At 41.2% G+C, this 26,076-nt stretch overlaps 1 protein-coding gene across 2 annotated transcripts; it reads right to left on the bottom strand.

Annotated features, from left to right (window-relative positions):
- LOC117479713 (vesicle-fusing ATPase) lies at positions 1-26,068 on the bottom strand (the record flags this gene model as incomplete). Of its 2 annotated transcripts, XM_034126804.1 has the most annotated exon segments (13): positions 1-740; positions 3,711-3,767; positions 5,752-5,807; positions 7,226-7,339; positions 9,643-9,777; positions 12,260-12,406; positions 14,480-14,613; positions 17,155-17,311; positions 18,426-18,521; positions 18,893-19,080; positions 19,620-19,694; positions 22,541-22,706; positions 25,869-26,068. In XM_034126804.1, coding segments are annotated over 12 exon segments (1,499 nt in total), but the record flags the coding sequence as incomplete, so codon positions are not given.
- Positions 26,069-26,076: the final 8 nt, after the last annotated feature.

Here is a 26,076-nt window from a genome sequence, read left to right as displayed (position 1 = left end):
AACGTCTAAAAGTTTATTTGAGTCGATGTTTTGAAGTGCCAAATATATATATTTTTTAAATTAACACTGTCGCTATGATATCTCAACTGAACTGTACTGAATACTATACAGACACTCCGAAACTCACTGTCACTGTTACAGAAACATCTCATGAGACACGGGGAAGAAGAGTCATACTGATAGGAAATAAACTCCATCCTTTAAACGTATTCTGATACTGCCTTCAGTCTCTATATACTATATACAGAACATGAACACTGCATATTTAAAGGTCTACATTTACAACCACTGCACATTTACTAAAAGCCTCTCAACCCGTCTTTATATATCCAGATGTGTTCGATTCGCTCCGCTTGTGTTTGTGAGGAAACACCAACAATAACTATGCAACAAATACAACAAACACTACAGCTGGAAACACACGTTTGTTTTTTTTGGGTTCGTTTTTTTTTACACACGATGCACAAAACAGCACTTTTTTTATTTTTACAATCATCTATTGCAATTTCTTTACAGATAACAGATTCATAACGGTACGACTTCCAGTAGTTTGCTGTGATGTGTCGATAAGTAAAGTTGATGGAAGGGTTGGAAACATGCTGAGATAAAGAGTGTGTGTTCCTCTCTTTGACCAGGTGTGTGTGTTTAAGTGGACGGATGGAAGATTTCTTCTTCTTCTTCAACTCTTCCTCATTTCGTTGGCTTGTTGCTTCTTCCTCTACTCATAGAAGCTGCGATCACTAGAAAGAGGATCAAGCAGGTTTGTCAGTTTCCTGTTGTTTTGATGAGGGAATGAGTCCTAAAACCCCGACATGAGTCAGCATTTCCTGTCCCCTGGTCTGGAAGTCAAGGGTTTTCTGAATGTGTTAGCGTGAATTGTAAACATTTCAATCATGTAAAAAAAACTTTTGCTTTTGAAAAACATGTGAAGATGGAGGGTAAAATGGCTGGTTAAAGACAAGCGCGACTATAAACTTACCAACTCACGATTTTTATTACAAATTACATATTGAATGCATAAGAAATAAAGCCCTAGAGCTCATTTCCTTTCATTCAACAGTTGTATTGGAACGCTCCACACTTTCTTTGTCTTATTAGCATCTGGCTAACGTAGGCTAACGTCAATAGTTGTATTGGAACGCTACACACTTTATTTGTCTTAGTAGCATCTGGCTAACGTAGGCTAACGTCAACAGTTATATTGGAAGAATACACACTTTATTTGTCTTAGTAGCATCTGGCTAACGTAGGCTAACGTCAACAGTTGTATTAGAAGGCTACACACTTTATTTGTCTTAGTAGCATCTGACTAACGTAGGCTAACGTCAACAGTTGTATTGGAACGCTACACACTTTATTTGTCTTAGTAGCATCTGGCTAACGTAGGCTAACGTCAACAGTTGTATTGGAACGCTACACACTTTATTTGTCTTAGTAGCATCTGGCTAACGTCAACAGTTGTATTGGAATGCTACACACTTTATATGTCTTAGTAGCATCTGGCTAACGTCAACAGTTGTATTGTAACGCTACACACTTTCTTTGTCTTAGTAGTATCTGGCAAACGTAGGCTAACGTCAACAGTTGTATTGGAACGCTACACACTTTCTTTGTCTTTGTCTTAGTAGCATCTGGTGGCTAACGTAGGCTAACGTCAACAGTTGTATTGGAACGCTACACTTTCTTTGTCTCAGTAGCATCTGGCTAACGTAGGCTAACGTCAACAGTTGTATTGGAACGCTACACACTTTATTTGTCTTAGTAGCATCTGGCTAACGTAGGCTAACGTCAACAGTTGTATTAGAAGGCTACACACTTTATTTGTCTTAGTAGCATCTGGCTAACGTAGGCTAACGTCAACAGTTGTATTGGAACGCTACACACTTTCTTTGTCTTAGTAGCATCTGGCTAACGTAGGCTAACGTCAACAGTTGTATTAGAAGGCTACACACTTTATTTGTCTTAGTAGCATCTGGCTAACGTAGGCTAATGTCAACAGTTGTATTGGAACGCTACACACTTTCTTTGTCTTAGTAGCATCTGGCTAACGTAGGCTAACGTCAACAGTTGTATTGGAACGCTACACACTTTATTTGTCTTAGTAGCATCTGACTAACGTAGGCTAACGTCAACAGTTGTATTGGAACGCTACACACTTTTTGTCTTAGTAGCATCTGGCTAACGTAGGCTAACGTCAACAGTTGTATTGGAACACTACACACTTTATTTGTCTTAGTAGCATCTGGTGGCTAACATAGGCTAATGTCAACAGTTGTATTGGAACGCTACACACTTTATTTGTCTTAGTAGCATCTGGCTAACGTAAGCTAACGTCAACAGTTGTATTAGAAGGCTACACACTTTCTTTGTCTTAGTCTTAGTAGCATCTGACTAACGTAGGCTAACGTCAACAGTTGTATTGGAACGCTACACACTTTCTTTGTCTTAGTAGCATCTGGCTAACGTAGGCTAACGTCAACAGTTGTATTGGAACGCTACACACTTTATTTGTCTTAGTAGCATCTGGCTAACGTAGGCTAACGTCAACAGTTGTATTGGAACGCTACACACTTTATTTGTCTTAGTAGCATCTGGCTAACGTAGGCTAACGTCAACAGTTGTATTAGAAGGCTACACACTTTCTTTGTCTTAGTAGCATCTGACTAACGTAGGCTAACGTCAACAGTTGTATTGGAACACTACACACTTTCTTTGTCTTAGTAGCATCTGGCTAACGTAGGCTAACGTCAACAGTTGTATTGGAACGCTACACACTTTATTTGTCTTAGTAGCATCTGGCTAACGTAGGCTAACGTCAACAGTTGTATTGCAACGCTACACACTTTCTTTGTCTCAGTAGCATCTGGCTAACGTAGGCTAACGTCAATAGTTGTATTGGAACGCTACAGACTTTATTTGTCTTAGTAGCATCTGGCTAACGTAGGCTAACGTCAACCGTTATATTGGAAGAATACACACTTTATTTGTCTTAGTAGCATCTGGCTAACGTAGGCTAACGTCAACAGTTGTATTGGAACGCTACACACTTTATATGTCTTAGTAGCATCTGGCTAACGTAGGCTAACGTCAACAGTTGTATTGGAACACTACACACTTTATTTGTCTTAGTAGCATCTGGCTAACGTAGGCTAACGTCAACAGTTGTATTGGAACGCTACACACTTTATTTGTCTTAGTAGCATCTGGCTAACGTAGGCTAACGTCAACCGTTGTATTAGAAGGCTACATACTTTCTTTGTCTTAGTAGCATCTGGCTAACGTAGGCTAACGTCAACAGTCTTATTGGAAGGCTACAAACTGTCTTTGTCTTAGTAGCATCTGGTGGCTAACGTAAGCTAATGCCATCAAACTGTATTGCTGTGCAACAGACACTACTAAATCAGTTTTATGACTTTTTTTCTCTCTTAACAATTTGCATTTTTATGTTTATTTCATTCAGGTGGCTAGCAACAGTTAGCTTAAGTTACTTAGTCTCGCTTAAATCTTTGGGATGAGTGAGGTATGATTGTACAAAATAACAAACTTTTACCCTCAGAGTGAATGTTTTTCCATGTGAAAGCGACTGAACCCACCATTAAAACAGTTTTTAGAAGTTTCAACTGCAATCACAATCCTATGTAAATGCTAATCTAGTAGCTAGCTAACAGGCTACATGCTAACTAGTCCTGTTGCTCTGCTGTAGATCTTACCAGTGCACAGCGTAACGACCGACAGCTTAAATTCGGATTTGATCGCCTTCATTCAACCTGGTGATTGCAAAATAAATCCAATAAAATATCCAGAGTTCAAAGTGCATCCTGTCAAATGACACTTTAGACATTTTATTCTAAAGAAGAAAGGTGAAAGGGCGATAGAGTGGTGCAGAACATGAGTCGTAAAACTCTTATATAAGTTAGCATTTTACCAAATCTGGTTCCCTTTCTTCAAACTCAACAGTGTTCTTTAATTGAAAAACGGCGGTTGCTAACAAGTGTCTAAATGAGACGGCTAAACGTCATCACGCCCAACATGCCTCCTTTAGCTTAGCGGTGGTGACGTGAAGTCATGTGACCGTGCTGTAGTTCCTTTATAGCCCAACATTAGCCACCTTTAGCTTAGCGGTGGTGACGTGAAGTCATGTGACCGTGCTGTAGTTCCTTTATAGCCCAACATTAGCCACCTTTAGCTTAGCGGTGGTGACGTGAAGTCATGTGACCGTGCTGTAGTTCCTTTATAGCCCAACATTAGCCACCTTTAGCTTAGCGGTGGTGACGTGAAGTCATGTGACCGTGCTGTAGTTCCTTTATAGCCCAACATTAGCCACCTTTAGCTTAGCGGTGGTGACGTGAAGTCATGTGACCGTGCTGTAGTTCCTTTATAGCCCAACATTAGCCTCCTTTAGCTTAGCGGTGGTGACGTGAAGTCATGTGACCGTGCTGTAGTTCCTTTATAGCCCAACATTAGCCACCTTTAGCTTAGCGGTGGTGACGTGAAGTCATGTGACCGTACTGTAGTTCCTTTATAGCCCAACATTAGCCGCCTTTAGCTTAGTGGTGGTGACGTTTAGTCATGTGACCGTGCTGTAGTTCCTTTATAGCCCAACATTAGCCTCCTTTAGCTCAGCGGTGGTGACGTGAAGTCATGTGACCGTGCTGTAGTTCCTTTATAGCCCAACATTAGCCGCCTTTAGCTTAGCGGTGGTGACGTCATGTGATCGTGCTGTAGTTCCTTTATAGCCTAACATTAGCCGCCTTTAGCTTAGCGGTAGTGACGTCATGTGATCGTGCTGTAGTTCCTTTATAGCCTAACATTAGCCGCCTTTAGCTTTGCGGTAGTGACGTCATGTGATCGTGCTGTAGTTCCTTTATAGCCTAACATTAGCTGCCTTTAGCTTAGCGGTAGTGACGTCATGTGATCGTGCTATAGTTCCTTTATAGCCTAACATTAGCCGCCTTTAGCTTAGCGGTAGTGAAGTCATGTGACCGTACTGTAGTTCCTTTATAGCCCAACATTAGCCGCCTTTAGCTTAGTGGTGGTGACGTTTAGTCATGTGACCGTGCTGTAGTTCCTTTATAGCCCAACATTAGCCTCCTTTAGCTCAGCGGTGGTGACGTGAAGTCATGTGACCGTGCTGTAGTTCCTTTATAGCCCAACATTAGCCGCCTTTAGCTTAGCGGTGGTGACGTCATGTGATCGTGCTGTAGTTCCTTTATAGCCTAACATTAGCCGCCTTTAGCTTAGCGGTAGTGACGTCATGTGATCGTGCTGTAGTTCCTTTATAGCCTAACATTAGCCGCCTTTAGCTTTGCGGTAGTGACGTCATGTGACCGTGCTGTAGTTCCTTTATAGCCTAACATTAGCCGCCTTTAGCTTAGCGGTAGTGACGTCATGTGATCGTGCTATAGTTCCTTTATAGCCTAACATTAGCCGCCTTTAGCTTAGCGGTAGTGACGTCATGTGATCGTGCTGTAGTTCCTTTATAGCCTAACATTAGCCGCCTTTAGCTTAGCGGTAGTGACGTCATGTGATCGTGCTATAGTTCCTTTATAGCCTAACATTAGCCGCCTTTAGCTTAGCGGTAGTGACGTCATGTGATCGTGCATACAAATACAACATCCTGCACCACTCTATACAGGGAGAAACATAACAAATGTATGAGATGAGAGTAAAGGAAAGGGGTTAAACCAAAGGTAGTGGTTGAAGCGATGGAAATGATTGTGTTCAACAGATTATTAACAGTATTGTACTCACGCCCCCTCGTCTCTGAGCAGGGACAGGAACTTGGTCACTCTGTAGTCGGATTCCATCTAAAGAGGAAACAAGGAGAAAAGAACACAAGCTGTAGACTGGAGACAAAACAAGCAGCTATAAACAATCAATACAGCTCTCATCAGAAATCACATGTCTCCAGCACCTCTTTTCACCCTCTGTCTGAAACCACAGCTGCTCTGATTGGTTAGCTGGCCGGCACTGTTGTGATTGGTCAACCGCTCAAGAGATGTCCCGCCCCTTAGCCTATCAGGTACAATGTGTTGGAGCGCTAGCCAATAGGAGCGCGATAGTGATGTCAGGATGTTCCGGAGGTAAACAAAGGAGCATGATAGTGCCTCCTTCAGTATATTAAATGTCAGGAGTGGGTTAGCTTAGCGTAGCATAAGAACAAACATGGGGAAATATGTTGTTGAGGTTATTTAAAACCCCCTCTAAGCATCACTGAATGACCAGTTACTTTTTTTAAATCCGTTTTTAGCTTTACTTGCCAGATTATTTCTTAGCCTTTCTTAGCATTTTGTCAGATATTTTGTTTTTCATTCTTAGTCTTGTGCTGGGTGTCCTTGTTCAATGTTATCATAATTGTCTCTTGAAGCGTTCTCGTGCGCAATTTCTTTTTGGGGTTTTCTGTCTCTTCTTGCACTATTTTTATCGTTAATATCTTATACATATTTAAAGGGGACCTATCATGCAAAATGCACTTGTGTACGTCTTTTCTACATGAATATGTGTCCCCGGTGTTCCAGGGAACTCACCAAGTGTCAGAAAACACAACCCTCTCTATTTTCCTCCATACCCAAATCTCTAAAAAAGGGGCTGCAACGGATCTGATAAAAACTGATCCAGATTTGAACACTGTCCTGACGTCAGGACGGTGGCGCTACGGCTATTGGGCCAACTCCACCAATCAGGAGGAGACAGCCACGGCCATTGCCGTTCGAAAGCGCTGGAGACGCTGTAGTACATATGCCAGGCCTGTAGGTGGTGCTGTTCTCACTGAATCAGCCCTTGCTAAAACAGAGCTAACATTGTTCAATTTGAGCAAAATGAGGCATGGCTAAAATGCATGATCTGTTTAAATATGCCTTATATAGGTATGGTCCTACACTATATTATTCAAATATAGCATGATAGGTCCCCTTTAAGTTGCATTGCCTGTGCATGTAACAAACAATCCTTTCAATCTTTAAATTGAAACATGCATGTTTACGCACATGCAAAGAAGAGTAAGCACCAAAAGCAACGTGCCAGCTATAAATGGCGAAAATGAGGGCTTTTTTTTATGTTTTTTTTTTTCCAGCAGTCCCACAGCTTCATTCCTAATTACCATGAGATTTCGTCTGTCCTTCTTGTTGTCTTTACTTCCCTGTGTATATCTACTGACTAACATCTTCCACATCACAGCGCAGCGTAAGTATGGAGCTTTAGGAGCAGCTTCCTGGCCCTTCAGTACCTGCAGAGACATCTCGATGAGCACCAGCAGCTTCTTGATGCCGATCCAGACCCGCTTCCCTTTGAGCTGCTGAGCGATGCTGGCCCGCTCTTTATCTGTGAAGCTTCCCAGCAGCTGAAACACAACAAACACAACGCGGAGTTACCTTTGCTGTGGAACATCGTACTGCTTTACAGTTCACCATCTGTTCCTCTTTTACAAGAAATGTCTAACAGGCAGCAGCACATAACCTCAACGAGGCGTAAATGGGGTTATTTATTGTTGAAAGGTTAATGGTCTTGTCCTTTTGTGGATTGTAGACATGATGTTTCTCCATTTGCTAGAAGATGTGTTTAAAAGAATCCTAAATCAAAGTCAAAGTCAACTTTAATGTCCATCTGACTCAGTTTGTGTTTACAGACAGAGAGATCGAACAAATTCCAACAATCCCGAATATAAAATTATACAATATACAGATATGTGTACAAATATGTATATCCTATATACACAATCAACAGACACATGTACACATATGCACACATTAAAGGTGGGGTAGGTAAGTTTGAGAAACCGGCTCGAGATCGCTAGAATTTGAAAATACACAGCCGGAGAAAACCTGCCACTTCCTTCCAGAGCCCCTCCTCCAACACACACGAACGCGCACATGACCAATGAGGGCACGAGATAAGTTTGTGCACAGATGGAAGGCTGACAGGCAGGTAGGCCATCCAGTTACTTTAGCCGGGCCGGCTCAGATGATTGGTCGTGCTTTTTACAGTACTACGGCTTCCACAGATGATATTTTTTCATGGATTTTTTGTCAAAGCACTTCAGATATTCATTGCTATCGGGATGTTAAGAGCATTCCATGGAATATAACAAAAAGTGTATCTCGAGCCGGTTTCTCAAACGTACCTACCCCACCTTTAATATAAAACAATCAATATATACAAAATAACAGTCACTTCAATATCAATATCTTTGGTGCAAGATTGTATATAGTATGTTTATCTCTTCTGTTTGTCTCAGCCCCTCCTCATGTGGATCTCAGCCCCTCCTCATGTGGATCTCAGCCCCTCCTCATGTGGATCTCAGCCCCTCCTCATGTGGATCTCAGAGCCTCCTCATGTGGATCTCAGCCCCTCCTCATGTGGATCTCAGCCCCTCCTCATGTGGATCTCAGCCCCTCCTCATGTGGATCTCAGCCCCTCCTCATGTGGATCTCAGCCCCTCCTCATGTGGATCTCAGCCCCTCCTCATGTGGATCTCAGACCCTCTGCAGACCCCCTGATGCAGACTGCTTGATAAACTCCCTAAAAGACCGTCTTATTCCAAGAATCTTCATTTCAGTATAACGGAGAGGTTTCCTCACCATGTTATTATTATTTGTTCATTTCCATCACACCTTCAAAACCGCTCACTGGAGAAAGCATCAATGAAGCTGTTAATAATCTAGTGTTTGTGAGAAGGGGATTAAATGAGTGTAAACGTCTCCCCTTTTCAGATGTGTAATGAGGTAGATCATTTGTTTACATGTAATTTGTAAGTCAATAATATTTTTGTTTATCAATTTGATACGGCTTCAGTTTTCATTTCATTATTATTATTCTATTAATGTTTTACAATCAAATCAAATCAAAGCGGCACCGCAGGGGGGAGCACCCTTTAATCTGAGGAACATTTGAATGTTTTAGAGTCTGGTTTTTTCAAGGCTGTGTGTGAGTGTGTGTGTGTGTGTCTGTGTGTGTGTGTGTGTGTGTGTGTGTGTGTGTGTGTGTGTGTGTGTGTGTGTGTGTGTGTGTGTGTGTGTGAGAGCTCTTGAGGAGGGGGATGGTTCAATGCACAACATTCATCGGTGTGTCTTTGTGTGAGCATCTTCAGCTTCGAGCAAAAACATGTGACGATAACATTAAAGTGCTTGTGATTATATGACTGCGTGTGTGTGTGTGTGTGTGTGTGTGTGTGTGTATGTGTGTGTGTGTGTGTGTGTGTGTGTGTGTATGTGTGTGTGTTAGTGTGTGTGTTTGTGTGTGTTAGTGTGTGTGTATGTGTGTCTGTGTGTGTGTCTGTGTGTGTGTTAGTGTGTTTGTGTGTGAGTGTGTGTGTGCGTATGTGTGTGTGTGTGTGTGTGTGTGTGTTAGTGTGTGAGTTAGTGTGTGTTAGTGTGTGTGTGTGTGTGTGTGTGTGTGTGTGTGTGTGTGTGTGTGTGTGTGTGTGTGTGTGTGTGTGTGTATTTAGATAACTCTAATGCGTCGACTAGCTGCTCCCAAGTAGACATGTTGGGAACGTAGATTCACATGCTAGCATTGCTTTGTTTATCTAACGTGTGTGTGTGTGTTTAGATACCTCTAACGTGTTAAAGCTTACCTGCAATCGGCTATCATGCTAATTTGCTAGCATTTCTTTGTTGATTCTAATTAGATATGACGTGTTATTACCTCTAAAGCGTCGACCAGCTGCTCCCCGGTGGAGATGTTGGGAACGTGGATGGTGGTGCTGAACGCGTCCAACATCTCCATCTCCTGCAGGACGTCCTTCCGGCTGGTGGTGCCGATGATCAGCAGCTTCCTCCCCTGCAAGAGTACACACCCTTTACTCAAGTAGAAGTACAGATACTCCTGTTTAAAAATACTCTGGTGAAAGTAGAAGTACTGACTAAACTTCTTTACTCAAGTCAAAGTAAAGAGGGCTTTGAAATGTACTTCAGTAAAAAGTACCATAACTAGCTAGCTGTTTTAAAGAGTACCTGACCTCCCTTTATATTAATAGAACAATAATGTCATTGTTAGCTAATGAATGTTTCCATGCTGAACAACGGCAACATGACAACGTTTTCATTGGTCCCTCTTCTTTAGAGAAGACCAGGAAATGATGGATACACGGATCGTGTTCAAATCAATAGGCACGCAATGACTCTAAATAATAATGATCACGCCACCAAACACACATTCAAACTAAAGGAACCAGCCTGTTTGGGAAATGTGAGAAGTAGAAAGTACAGGTATTTGGGTTCAACATGTGAGAAGTAGAAAGTACAGGTATTTGTGTTCAACATGTAAGAAGTAGAAAGTACAGGTATTTGGGTTCAACATGTAAGAAGTAGAAAGTACAGGTATTTGTGTTCAACATGTAAGAAGTAGAAAGTACAGGTATTTGGGTTCAACATGTAAGAAGTAGAAAGTACAGGTATTTGTGTTCAACATGTAAGAAGTAGAAGGTACAGGTATTTGGGTTCAACATGTAGGAAGTAGAAAGTACAGGTATTTGTGTTCAACATGTGAGAAGTAGAAAGTACAGGTATTTGGGTTCAACATGTAAGAAGTAGAAAGTACAGGTATTTGGGTTCAACATGTAGGAAGTAGAAAGTACAGGTATTTGTGTTCAACATGTGAGAAGTAGAAAGTACAGGTATTTGAGTTCAACATGTAAGAAGTAGAAAGTACAGGTATTTGAGTTCAACATGTAAGAAGTAGAAAGTACAGGTATTGTGTTCAACATGTAAGAAGTAGAAAGTACAGGTATTTGGGTTCAACATGTAAGAAGTAGAAAGTACAGGTATTTGTGTTCAACATGTAAGAAGTAGAAAGTACAGGTATTTGGGTTCAACATGTAAGAAGTAGAAGTAAGGTATTTGAGTTCAACATGTAAGAAGTAGAAAGTACAGGTATTTGTGTTCAACATGTAAGAAGTAGAAAGTACAGGTATTTGGGTTCAACATGTAAGAAGTAGAAAGTACAGGTATTTGTGTTCAACATGTAAGAAGTAGAAAGTACAGGTATTTGAGTTCAACATGTAAGAAGTAGAAAGTACAGGTATTTGGGTTCAAAATGTAAGAAGTAGAAAGTACAGGTATTTGGGTTCAACATGTGAGAAGTAGAAAGTACAGGTATTTGTGTTCAACATGTGAGAAGTAGAAAGTCGTCGTGGAGTAAAGTACTGATACCAGAAAAATGTACTTAAGTACAGTAACAAAGTATTTGTACTCCACTACTTCCATGCTCGGCTCCCCTGCAGGAAGAACTCATTTAGCTTTTTGTCCTCTCGTTAATGACACCACGCTAATTCTCCGGTCAATTAATTTCCGTGATGAGGGGAAATTAATTGTCCATTAATTCGCTGGCTCAAAATGTAATAGAGTTACAACCCGAGGCAGAGGATATTTATTAGTGTCACGGAAAGTAATTCTGTGATTAGCAAATATACGCTTCCAGCTTTTGTTGATCTAATTAAAAAAGATAAATGACAGAGATACAGAGATACATCTATGATTACAACTAAATAAATATAACAAATAAGGTATAATAGAGGTTTTTAGTACATAATATAAAGCTGTAATTTGAAAGAAAAGTCAACATTTTGGGAAATACACTTTTTTGCCATGAAGCCAGCAGCTAGCTTAGCTTAGCATAACACAGCTAGTCTGGCTATGCACCATTATACAAAATATACGCTTCCAGCTTTTGTCGACCTTATTAAAAAAGATAAATTAAGAAAGATGTATTAAACTACATTTAACTATTGGTTGATTTAGTAAAACAATGACAAAAATGTGCATCGAGAAAACTGAAAAATATAAAAATATATATATTTATATAAATAAGGTATAAAAGAGATTTTTATTACATAATATACAGCTAAAAACAGCAGCTAGCTTAGCTTAGCATAAAGACAGCTAGTATGGCTAAAGCACCATGCCGAAAACCGGTCAAAAACCACAATTAGGGTTTATGCTAAGCTAAGCTAATTAGCGTTCAGTACATAGGACATTGCTTCAACAACTGTCAATGTCTGTCAAGATTACTTAAATAGTATATAGCTAAAGACAGAAGCTTTCTTAGCTTAGCATAACACAGCTAGTCAGGCTAATGCACCATGCTAAAAACCAGTCGAAAACTACAATCAGGGTTTCCAGTCTTTATGCTAAGCTAAGGTATTTAAGGTAATAAGCGTACAGTTCACCGGACTCTGCTTCTGTCTGAGTCTCCCCGTTCTTGTTCCTTACGAATACATAATTAAAAACAGACTTCTTTATAAAGCTTTCAGAGGAGGTCTGACCTTCGGAGGAGCTTTCTTCAGCAGCACCAGCAGAGCCTGGAGCACCAGGTTAGAGAATCGAGGCCCGATGGGAACGTAGTCCAGAAGACGCTCGATATCGTCCACCACCACGCAGCTGAGCTGGGACTTATAGGCGTCGTCAAACACCTGGAACACAGAGAGGGGAGGAAGAGGACACGGACAAAGGGTAAGAGAGCTTAGAGACAGTTTAGTGGAAAAGCTTGTTTTTTTAATCCATTCTCAGGGGTCCTTGGGTGTCCTGAAAGATGCCTCCAATTACATTACATCACATGTCACATGTTAGACGCTTGTATCCAAAGCGACTTACATACTCAATACTGTGGACAATCCCCACAGGAGCACTTTGGGGTGAAGTGTCTCAGGGACACAACGACATGCTGACTGCAGTGGGGTTTGAACCTGTGACCCCCGGATCCGAACGCACAACCCACTGCGCCACACGCCTCCAATTAAAATGTATTATTATTATATTATTATTATTTGTATTAATTGGCGGCCATCTTTGGAGGATAGCATCTGTAGCAACATTAGCATCTGTTCATTTATCTGAAGAAAGTGTTAAAGACCGTTTTAGTTTTGTGAAAACGTCAAATAAAATAAGGAATTGGAAACGTTTTTTTTGCTGTTTTTACGAGTTTTTTTTAATCCATTCTCTGGTGTCCTTGGGTGTCTCGAAAGATGCCTTTATAGAGTGGCGAAGTCACGCCCACTTACTTCCGGGTAATGGGACCTTATTTCGGAAAAATTATGCATTGAAGTCAATGGGGAGAGAAAACTTATCTTTCGATCCCGTTTGAATTGTGCCATGAATTACACACATGATGTTTGTCAATCTTAAAAAATCATTTCCATGTCAAAAAAGTCACAGTTTGTCGTAAAACTGTTGAAATATAAGACTATGAAAAATACGCAACTAGAAAGACTACAAATCCCAGAGTCGCGTAAGTGATGTCACAATTGTTTTCCTCCACTAAGAGATAGCTAAGATCAGCGCCATATAGATATAATCTATCTATATGGCGCTGGCTAAGATAAGATAACTTTAACAAGATGCCTGTGTGCTTAGTACCAGGTTGTTATCATACCAGCAATGGGTCTAGCTCGTTCTTTTGCTTCCCGTCTGATGAAAGGACCAGGAGTGGCTTGATCAAGTTAGCTACCTAGCTAGTAGCTAGCACGTTAGTTAGCATTACAGCCTTGTCATTTGTATTAGCCTTAACATGAAGTAACATTAAGTAACCCAACATGTTAAACAGTAAGAGTAGTAGTCATATTTCGTGAACCCTTTGAATAGTACTGTCACTGGTGTGATCATTCTATAATACACCATTTAAGCCCGGGGGAGAAATGCTAACGCTAACGCTAGCATCTGCGATCTTCTCTACTTCATGCTATCTGCACAAATGGTTGACATTAAACATTAAAACCAGGCAGTTCAGAGAGAATCAAAGGAAGGCAGGCAGGCAGCTTTGCATGACATTCTTCAGGACGTGTTTCATTGTGGTGATAGTGAGGGTAGTCAATCGTTTTGTTGACAAGACAGTAGTGACGGCCATCTTGGTGACGTGTGTTGTTGACCAGAGATGGAGTTCATTGAGCGTTTCACACAAACAAAAGTGTTACTTCACAGTTTTACGACACATTTTTTTTTTTTTGACTTGCAAAATTATCTTTTAAATTGACAAACATCATATGTGTAATTCGTGGCACAATTCAAACGGGACCGAAAGATAATCTTTCTCTCTCCATTGACTTCAATGCATAATTTTTCCGAAATAAGGTCCCATGGGGGTCCACCGGAAGGGGAGGGACTTCGCCACTCTATATAACATTTATTATTATTATTATTAACATGGTGCATTATGGGGCGGGGCAGCCATCTTTGGAGGATACCGTCTATAGCAAGCCCCCAGGAAGTGCGCCGGACTCTGTGACCAACATTCGTTGTGTCCAAACGGCGGTACTGCAGCTCCCGTATCAGTCCGTGACGTCACCCGGCCCAAAACAACTTTTCCCCATTGACTAACATGGGGAAAGAGACGTCTGTAAATCAGCGGATAATTTTATTTAAACTAAATAAACTACCCAGTATGAACTATTTTATAGCCCTTATTAGAATCATTTGTTGTTGTTGTTGTTTTAAATGCTAATGTTAGCTTGTTTCCTGCGAGGGTTAAATCTGTTAAATCTGCTGCTCACCTTCTTGATGGCTTGGCACTTGGAGATCTCTGAGTGTCCGATCATCTTGTCTGGAGAGCAGATCTTAATGAAGGGGAAGTCTGAGTCCTCTGCAATCTGAGCCGCCAACGCAGTCTTTCCACTGTGGGGGGGGCCTGAGAGAGGGGGGACAGGTTAGAGTGTGTGTGTGTGTGTGTGTGTGTGTGTGTGTGTGTGTGTGTGTGTGTGTGTGTGTGTGTGTGTGTGTGTGTGTGTGTGTGTGTGTGTGTCTGACAGTGTCTGACAGTAGGGGGCGTGATTTGAGTGTTTTTTCCATTTCAATTTGTTATACTTAAACAGGGTATATGCAGGAATCCTGAAGTCAAATGTAATACCTTTAAACCTGTTAAGCTCTGAGCCTGTTTTTCAGGTCTCAGGCTCGAAAATGACATTCCCAGAACAAATGAGCATATCTTCCCTTCTAAAAGGGTTACATTAATAATCTTTTTTCTCAAAGTAATGATAAACCTGTGAGTTGGATGTAGAAAAGTCAGAATCAATATAGATGTTTTTTATTTTAAAGAAAATTCAGATTGAACATAGTAAAAAACTGTAAATTATAGTGTCCGTCCAAAAATTCTTTTTTACTTATAGTGAAAACTACCCTTGGATGATGGGTTAGTAGACTAAAAGCTTTAGGAATCCAAAGTACAACATATAATAAGTACCCTGTATCAAGATTGATGCAAAACAAGTGACATTTGACCTTTTTAGAGGTCTGAGGTGATTTGGGTGAAAATGTTTTTTTTCCCATATCTCTGGCCCCCCTTGCTCGATTTTGATGGTTGACACCTCTTTCTGACCGTTAGAGCCAATAGAATCAAAGGGGGGTTCCCCCACACACACTCGTTGTGAAAACAAACGGTGGGGGCTTCCCGCATGCAGGTTTGCACCAGAGTGAAGCGATCTCTCGCTCTGACATTTGGAAACGAAAAAGCAGTTTTATTGCTTATGGATTATCAGAAATCATTTCAAAGAGGGCACAGACACATTGGATTAACCTATGGATTAACTGCAGCATCGTTTTTTTATCGTTTTAATGCCATTGAAGACCAGTTTTGACCAAGGTAAGCCATGTTAGCGTTTCTAGCTACCTAGCTCCACATGTTATGATGTACGTTTTCATTTATAGCGTCGCAAATGTTTATCACTGAGTGTTGAGGTGGGCACCCCCAGATTCTGTGTCTCCAGGAGATGCTAATCGAGGGGTTGGCTGTGCATCTAGGATAAGTAATAAGGGAGTTATGAGTGAGTTTAGGTGCAGAGATAGGTTACATTTTTTCGCTCGTGGCTAATTCAGAGGCTGAGTGTTAGCATTGTGTTTTTTTTTGGAGAAAACAAATTAAAAAGATCAGTTAGCTGAGTTTCTTCCTCTTACATGGATATAAAACATTCATAGTTTATTAAATATTAAGATTCCTTAGACGTTGTTTCCTGCAAATGACGCGTTTATCCGCCCGGTACCGGGGGGGCGGTGCGTAACAGGTTAAGACCTTTCTTAAGACCCTTTCCATACATGTTAAGACCTCATCGCCACTTTCAGTTCCAACCGGTTACCTTGGCGACACACTTCACCTCACATTGACTATATACAGTATTGATTGTCCTTCCTCCTTATCTTCCAACCATTTGGACGCAGACTTGCATTTCCCCATAACGATGTTGTTTAACAACCGGCGTAAACGGACCTTCGCGCGCTATCAAGCAGTGAGCGTGCGATGTCCTGTTCAGATGACGTCAAATCCAACGGGATGCCATAAATAAACTACACAGAATCACACTACACACCTACGCAATGATTACATTCAGGCAGACTGTAGAATACCTCTTTGGACAATTCATATACTTATTGGAAACTAGCTACAAAATGTAATACCTTGGAAAATGCTGTTTAATACTTTTTGATAGCCTTCATTTTCGCTAAATTGATTGATCAACTTGTAATACTTTTTAAGACCCCGCTAAAAAAAATTCCCACCTGTATTTACTTTAATCACAGTTATTGAGGCTCAGGCTTGTTTTGCACTCAACACACTGAGATATGTGGAAGTAGAGACTTTAACAACATATCAGGACGTGAGTTTCATGCAGCTGGTTTCATTTCAGATTTAGAGGAAATCAAGTTTATATTAAAAACTGTAGGAGACTTGTTTCTCTGCTTAATGAATACATATTATATTATGCACTTCTCAGCAGTTAGCCAGGCTTTCCAGGAGAACTACGCATTGTCAGGCTTCATTCATCCATTTGTTGCACTTAATAACAGCTGATTTAATGTACGTTTTGATATCACTGGTATATCTGAGAAGATCTGGAAACTGGATCCAGTCTTAGTGGAAAATAATCAGTCGGAGAATATTAATAACCCTAACTAACTATACAGTGAATTCAGTGTGTGCTTTAGTGTAATATACAGTATATGTGTGTGTATCTGTGTGTGTTTCAGTGTAATATTTAGTGTAATATACAGTATCTGTGAGTGCTTCAGGTGTATAAGTGTATCTGTCTGTGTTTTAGTGTAATCAACAGTATCTGTGTGTGTGTGTGTGTGTGTGTGTGTGTGTGTGTGTGTGTGTGTGTGTGTGTGTGTGTGTGTGTGTGTGTGTGTGTGTGTGTGTGTGTGTGTGTGTGTGTGTGTGTGTGTGTGTTGAGTTTACCCTCCAGCAGCACGGCCACCAGAGGAGTGCGGTCACTGTTCTTGGTCTGTTGCACCAGCAGCTCTCCGTCGTCCAGCACGTGAGTCACGGGGTCTCCCCACTTTATGATGCCGTTCATGATGTAGTTGGAGTAATCCTCCTGGTTCGTACCAAACGCCTGAAGAAGAGCCAAGAGGGTCAGAAACAGGCACTTGTTTTATGTTATTTGTATCTCCCTGGTCCCCGGCTTGAGCTTCAACCTCAGGATCCATGTGTTTATGATCCTCTCCAGAATGGAAGTAGTCATCACATACAGAGCATCAACTAGTTCCTGAACAGTGTCCTTCACATGCTGATATCCAAGAGAGGGAGTTACACAGTCACAAGATGGAGGAATACCCGTTCTTGTAGGTAATCATACATCCTGTCATGAACCAAATACTGACTTTTTTCTCAAAATCCTGACTTTTCTCAAAATCCTGACTTTTTCTAAAAATTCTGACTTTTTCTCAAAATCATGATTTTTTCTAAAAATTATGACTTTTTCCTCAAAATTATGACTTTTTCCTCAAAATTATGACTTTTTCTCAAAATCTCAAAATTATGTTTTTTTCTCAAAATTATGATTTCTTCTCAAAATCTCAAAATTATGATTCTCTCAAACAATTCTGACTTTTCCTAAAAATTCTGACTTTCTCTCAAAATCTCAAAATTCTGACTTTTTCTCAAAATCCTGACTTTTTCTAAAAATTCCGACTTTTTCTCAAAATCATGATTTTTTCTAAAGATTGTGACTTTTTCTAAAAATTGTGACTTTTTCCTCAAAATTATGACTTTTTCTCAAAATCTCAAAATTATGTTTTTTTCCTCAAAATTGTTTTTTTCTCAAAATTTTGATTTCTTCTCAAAATCTCAAAATTCTGATTCTCTCAAAAAATTCTGACTTTTCCTAAAAATTCTGACTTTCTCAAAATTCTGACTTTTCCTAAAAATTCTGACTTTCTCTCAAAATTCTGACTTTCTCTAAAATTCTGACTTTCTCTCAAAATCTCAAAATCCTGATTTTTCCAACTATACAAAGTTTACTTCAGATTAGCTCCACGTCAGAAATGATCATGCTTGTCATGTGTCTATCTCCATAGCGGCTGAATCATCATGTTAATCAGACATCCTGTCATGTTCACAGCTACAGTTGGGATACCTTAGTTAGCATGCTACTCTCAGATTGGAAGAGGACATTCAGTGTTTCCCCAACATTTTATTAATCTGTGTTCAGGGGAATAAAGTCTTACTGGTTTGATGTCGTTGTTCAGGGATCCCAGGAAGTCGTTCCTGGTCACCTGCAGCTTCTCAGCCTTCTCCATGTCCACCTCCACTGTGGATGTAGCCTGAAATATATATTAAAGGTCACCTATTGTTTAAAATACACTTTTTCATGTCCTTTATACATAAACATGTGTCCGCTCTGACCTTGATGTGTCGGTTCATGGCGGTGGACTGCACGTATTATCTTGCACGTATTTCTATTTCTTATTTTGGTTGCATCAACGACATTCTGTATGTTTTTTCTTTATAATGAACACACACACACACACACACACACACACACACACACACACACACACACACACACACACACACACACACACACACACACACACACACACACACACACACACACACACACACACACACACACACACACACACACACACACACACACACACACACACACACACACACACACACACACACACACCTTGATATGCCTGTTCATGGCAGTACTCTGCGCCGCTCGGACCAGGCCCTCCAGCTCCGCTCCGCTGTAGTTCTTGGTCTCGGCGGCCAGCTCCTTGATGCAGATGTCCGGAGCCATGAGGCCGAATCCTTTCATCTTATTGGTGTGGATCGTCAGGATCTGCACACGGCCCTTTTCATCGGGAAGACCTGGAGGGAGTGGGGTGCAGTTGATAAGTTAATAACCAGGTAAAGGAGAGACTTAGCTTTCAAATCAAAACTGCTCCACCTGTTAGACATCTGCTCACAGACTGTTGGTCCGCCTGTCAGAGACGTTCTGACTCAGCATCCCATAATAACCTGAGAGGCTGTCCATCATCATCTCAGACACAAAACAAATATATCACTTTTTTCTCGCTATGTTTTAATTAAATAATAAATGTGATTTTATTCCGGAAAAATTTATCACTTAAGATTCTTTTCTAGGTTTCTTCTTGTTATTTAATAATCTAGCGATTTTACATTTTTTCAAGCTGAGTTGGTTCTAAAGAATGAGAACATGGAGCTAAAGAGAACATGGTTCTAAAGAGAACATGGAGTTAAAGAGAACATGGTTCTAAAGAGAACATGGAGTTAAAGAGAACATGGAGTTAAAGAGAACATGGTTCTAAAGAGAACATGGAGCTAAAGAGAACATGGAGTTAAGGAGAACATGGAGCTAAAGAGAGAACATTGAACGCATCACTCACTGATTTCCATCTTGACCTCAAACCTTCCGGGTCTCATCAGAGCGTCGTCGATCAGATCGGGTCTGTTGGTCATTCCTGAGGAGGAAGAGGAGGAAGAGGAGGAGAAGAAAGAGATTTACTGTAGGAAACAATGAGGAAGAGGAGGAGGAGGAGGAGGAGGAGGAGGAGGAGGAGATTCACTGTATTAAACGACCTAGGAGGAAGATGTCAGTGACGCCTGTGCAGAAGCATCGAATTGTTCAGCTTTCCACCCTTCCTGAGGGTTCTGAGAGCAGCACCCTTCCTGAGGGTTCTGAGAGCAGCACCCTTCCTGAGGGTTCTGAGAGCAGCACCCTTTCTGAGGGTTCTGAGAGCAGCACCCTTCCTGAGGGTTCTGAGAGCAGCACCCTTCCTGAGGGTTCTGAGAGCAGCACCCTTCCTGAGGGTTCTGAGAGCAGCACCCTTCCTGAGGGTTCTGAGAGCAGCACCCTTCCTGAGGGTTCTGAGAGCAGCACCCTTCCTGAGGGTTCTGAGAGCAGCACCCGTACCCAGAGTGCATTTAGTCTGAAGCTCCTTTCACACCGAAGAACACGTCCTGACGGAACGTCGCCTCACGTCTCCTGCGTCTTGGCCATGCTTCGCACTGGAACACACCGCAAAGACTTCAGCCAACGGCCAAGTAGCACGTACGAACTGCGCATGTGTTAGAGCAGGGGTGGGGAACCTCTGGCCCCCGGGCCGTATACGGCCCGCGAGACCATTTGGTACGGCCCTCGAGGTAATTTATAAACACACGCATAAAAAATGTTAAGAAATCTAGACCGCAAAAAAATTAAACAAGCGAGTGCCTGTTTTTCCTGACCAAGGTCCGGGTCCTTGAACACAACACGAGCCTAACGTGTCATCACGTGGTCTATGTCTCGTCTGATAGGGGTGCAGTTCTGACGGAGAGCACCAGAACGCCGCTCCACCACTTCACAAAGTGCAGTACCCATAAGGAGCCGTACACATGCTGCAGTTTCTGCGTGGCTGTGTCTTTAGCTTGAAAGCCCAGAGGAGATCTGTTCATCTGTCATACTGATCATACAGTCAATACCTTTGCTGTTATTAGCATCTGGTTAGCTAGCTATGCTAACGAATATAAGAAGCTTCTTCTCCAACCAGTGAGGTAAAGGCACATCTTTATATGATCATTATAGTTATAAAAACACAAGAGAATAAAGTAAACAGGTATAAAATACTATATGACAGTAAAAAGAAGTTGTTATTAATAAACAAGAATACAGTTTGAAAGGAGAGTGATTTGTAAAATATCCATAAAGAAAAGTAAATCTGTTTCCAGTTCTGTTTCATATGTTGAGAGATGTATCCATAGAGCTCTTCATGTTGCTCCAGATTGATGCTTTTAACTTCAACATTTAAAAATAAATCTTCCCCCCCGGAGAGGAGGTTAGGACCCCCCCCCACTTAAATCATGTTCACATGGATAGGAAACTAAATACATTTGCACACATCTTGTGTCCATATCTTTCTGTTTGGGTGGTCCTGCCACACCGTGCACGTGCATGCATGCCACACCGTGCACGTGCATGCACACGCGAGTCATGGTGAGATATCTGGATTCAGAGGTTCTTTTTCTTTGCACAGCATGAAAGAAAGGAGAAATGAAGGGGCTGTGATTTTAGTCTTTTGAAGCAGAGGTCAATCATTTGTTCGGCCCTCGGAGGATGTTGAAAAAATTGAAATGGCCCTTGAGAGGAAAAAGGTCCCCCGCAATACCTCTCCTTACCAGCAGGCGGCGGTAGTGTGTATTCGTCATTCAAAAGAGGCAACCGGAAGACAGACTGCGTGATAACCGAGAGAAGAAGAACAGACTGCGTGATATAAACAAACAACAAATAGCGTGCGTTCCATGTTCACTCTACAGCCAGAAGCTCACGGGGCTTTCCCCAACCTGTGTCGAGAGCTGGAGTTAAATGAAGTCTCAGATTTGGCTTCTTAATCGTTTGTTTGGGTCCCTCACTTCCCTTTCGCTTCTCATGCTCTGATTCGCTAGCTGAACAGCCAATCAGAGTGATTTCTTTAGCCGACAGCCTCCCGATTCAACATGTCGAATCGGCGGTGGAAGGTGTCGGCACGGCCGAAAAGACAAGACGGTGCGGGACACACCAATCTGAGTAGGGCGACAGGACGCTCATCGACGGCCCGACATCTATCGACGCCTATCGACGGCCGAAATGGGCTTGGTGTGTAAGGACTTGACTTTGGGACACGTTGATGCATCTCAAACCTTTGGGACACGTTGATGCATCTCAAACCTTTGGGACACGTTGATGCATCTCAAACCTTTGGGACACGTTGATGCATCTCAAACCTTTGGGACACGTTGATGCATCTCAAACCTTTGGGACACGTTGATGCATCTCAAACCTTTGGGACACGTTGATGCATCTCAAACCTTTGGGACACGTTGATGCATCTCAAACCTTTGGGACACGTTGATGCATCTCAACAGCAGATATGAGTGTATGAGGGAGAGACTGACCGGTGACCAAGCTGTCGAAGCCATTTTGCACTTCTATCTTATTTATATTTATAATGAAATATTATGAATGTTTTGTAGATGATGTTTTATTATTTATATGTATTGTTGTTTTGATTGATGCCGACTATTTATGTATTATTATGGTGGCGTCACATAGGCGTGGTTTTGCCCTTTAATAGACGACAGGTGCTCACGATGAGAGGAAGGCAAACCGCCCGATAGAGAGCGCATGGTGAACTCTGGAGGAGAAGATGAACCCGTAGAGATACGCCGTAGGGCTTCTTTTGTTTCAGAGTTTAGAGTTTAGTTTAGTATTTTGTCTGTTTGTCTTGAAATAAACGGTGCTATCTGATCATTAATGTGGACGACCACTCGTCACAATTTAAATGAAACTGACCGATGACCAGGATGTTGTTGAGCTGCTCCACGCCGTCGATCTTGCTGAGCAGCTGGTTGACCACGGTGTCGTGCACCCCCGTGCTGCTCGCTCCGGTTCCTCTCTGCTTGCAGATGGCATCCAGCTCGTCAAAGATGATGATGTGCAGCCCGCTGTTCGCCCCCAGCTGTGAGACAATAACAAACAAGGTGCTCTTTAATCAAGCTGCGTCACAACTGTTTCAATACACAGATGATTCTGCTATATGTGTCCTTCCTCCTCCTGTCACCCCCTAGATCAGGGGTGTCAAACTCAATTCCATCGCGGGCCACATCAGCATTATGGCTGCACTCAAAGGGCCGGTTGTAACTTTAAGACTATATAAACATACATATATAAATATTTAATATATCTAAAATAATGTATTATATTACTTTATTGCCTCTGCATTGGATTATTATCGGATAGGGTAAAAACTTCATAAATAACTACGTCTGAAAGAAGATGTCAAGGGCAAATAAGTGCAAGTCTCTTCAGTGAGAATGTCACAAAATTATTTAAAAAGAAAAGCCAAATTATGAAAAAAAAAAAATCAAAATCAAAACAAAAAAGTAACAATTTAAAAGAAATTCTGAGAAAAGGCATATTTTGAAGAAAAAAGGTCAAATTCTGAGAAAAAGTCCAATTTAAGATGCATTGTGGGACATGTAGTTTATGGACATCGTGCTTCTGTAAATCAGCATGTAACCGTATAATAAACATATTACATTCTTTCAGAGCTCTTGCGGGCCACATGAAATGAAGTCGCGGGCCGGATTTGGCCCCCGGGCCTTGAGTTTGACACCCCTGCCCTAGATGAAAACCTGAACCAATTAAGACTTGTTCATACAAAGCCTTCGGAGAAACGTCTTTGAATCAGCTCAAATACCCAGCAGTTTACGAGTTAAAGAGGCTATGCAACTAATCAATTATTGATATAAAACTATCGGCAACTATTTAGATTATAGTTTTAATGCCTTTAAGAGAAAAACGCCCTCTCGTTACTGTTTCAGCTTTTTAAATGTAAGGATGTTTTTATTATTTATAGCATTTTTTAGGTTACTTTAGGACCTGGAAAAGAATGACAGGCATTTCTTTCAATTCTAAACGCGAAAAACATATCATTTTTTTTCCTTTATACCATTTAAAACATTTAGAAATAATCATTTCAATGATTTTCGAGGTTTGGAAAAAACACTAGGATGCTGAAAATGTCACTTTAGGCATTTCTTAGGATTTCTAGGGATTTTCTTCTGAGACTTGTTGTTGTATTTGACTTCTTTTTTATTACAGATCCAATGTCTTTGAAGGGTTTGCATTTGTACTTTTGCATATGTTTTAGTATTTGATGCTTACACCTGGAGACGATTTAAACAAATGAATGAACAGTTTTTTAGTATTTAATAATGATAATAATTCATTACATTCTTTATAGAGTGGCGAAGTCCCTCCCCTTCCGGTGGACCTCCATGGGACCTTATTTCGGAAAAATTATGCATTGAAGTCAATGGAGAGAGAAAGATTATCTTTCGATCCCGTTTGAATTGTGCCACGAATTACACATATGATGTTTGTCAATTTAAAAGATCATTTTGCAAGTCAAAAAAAAAAAAATGTGTCGTAAAACTGTGAAGTAACACATTTGTTTGTGTGAAACGCTCAATGAACTACATCTCCGGTCAACAACACACGTCACCAAGATGGCCGTCACTACTGTCTTGTCAACACAACGATTGACTACCCTCACTATCACCACAATGAAACACGTCCAGAAGAATGTCATGCAAAGCTGCCTGCCTGCCTTCCTTTGATTCTCTCTGAACTGCCTGGTCGTTTTAATGTTTAATGTCAACCATTTGTGCAGATAGCATGAAGTAGAGAAGATCGCTAGCGTTAGCGTTAGCGTTAGCATTTCTCCCCCGGGCTTAAATGGTGTATTATAGAATGATCACACCGGTGACAGTACTCTTCAAAGGGTTCACGAAATATGACTACTACTCTTACTGTTTAACATTTTGGGTTACTTCATGTTACTTCATGTTAAGGCTAATACAAATGACAAGGCTGTAACGCTAACTAACGTGCTAGCTACTAGCTAGGTAGCTAACTTGGTCAAGCCACTCCTGGTCCTTTCATCAGACGGGAAGCGAAAGAACGAGCAAGACCCATTGCTGGTATGATAACAACCTGGTACTAAGCACACAGGCATCTTGTTAAAGTTATCTTATCTTAGCCAGCGCCATATAGATAGATTATATCTATATGGCGCTGATCTTAGGTATCTGAATGGTGGAGGTAAACAATTGTGACATCACTTACGCGACTCTGGGATTTGTAGTCTTTCTAGTTGCGTATTTTTCATAGTCTTATATTTCAACAGTTTTACGACAAACTGTGACTGTTTTGACATGGAAATGATTTTTTAAGATTGACAAACATCATATGTGTAATTCATGGCACAATTCAAACGGGATCGAAAGATACGTTTTCTCTCTCCATTGACTTCAATACATAATTTTTCCGAAATAAGGTCCCATTACCCGGAAGTAGGTGGGCGTGACTTCGCCACTCTATTAAAGTGCTCAAAGCGCTTTACATTACACATATTGGACATGTAACAGTCAATATTGTGGACAATGCATTACATAAATGAATTACTGCACATATTTGATTCCATCCTATCACATTGTAAATACTGCCATATTTTATTTTACTATATATTATATTTTAATGTTAAAGGTACGTTTGAGAAACCGGCTCGAGTGCGCTAGAATTTGAAAATACACAACCAGAGAAAATCTGCCACTTCCTTACAGAGCCCCTCCTCCAACACACACGAACGCGCACATGACCAATGAGGGCACGAGATAAGTTTGTGCACAGATGGAAGGCTGACAGGCAGGTAGGCCATCCAGTTATTTCAGCCGGGCCGGCTAAAATGATTGGTCGTGCTTTTTACAGTACTACGGCTTCCACAGATGATATTTATTTATGGATTTGTTGTCAAAGCACTTCAGATATTCATTGCTATCAGGATGTTAAGAGCATTCCATGGAATATAACAACAAGTGTATCTCGAGCCGGTTTCTCAAACTTACCTACCCCACCTTTAATAGTTTTCTTAGAATAGTTCTCTATCTATGTTTTTATGTTTGCACCACGACACCAAGTCAAGTTCCTCGTACGTGTCCCTGGTGATAAACCTGTTTCTGAAGTTTGGGATCTTTACCTGGAGACGAGTCGATTGTTTGATTATAAATGAACAGTGTTTTTAGTATTCAGCATGTATTAAAGTTCTTGAATGCCTCACCCTCTTCTGCTCTTCCTCTGCGTCGGCGAACAGCTTCCGGATGTTTGCCTCCGACTCGCCCACGTATTTGTTCAGGATCTCGGGGCCGTTCACCACTTTGGGCTCTCGGGCGTTCAGCATCTTCCCGATCTGACGAGCCATCAGAGTCTTTCCACAGCCGGGGGGTCCGAACAGCATGATGCCCTTCACGTGCTTACAGCCTGGAGGC

The sequence above is a fragment of the Trematomus bernacchii genome, unplaced genomic scaffold (genome assembly GCF_902827165.1).
Source record: "Trematomus bernacchii unplaced genomic scaffold, fTreBer1.1, whole genome shotgun sequence".
Classification (NCBI taxonomy): domain Eukaryota; kingdom Metazoa; phylum Chordata; class Actinopteri; order Perciformes; family Nototheniidae; genus Trematomus; species Trematomus bernacchii.
The sequence above is the reverse complement of the archived record's forward strand: the minus strand, read 5'-3'. Positions and strand labels throughout refer to the sequence as shown.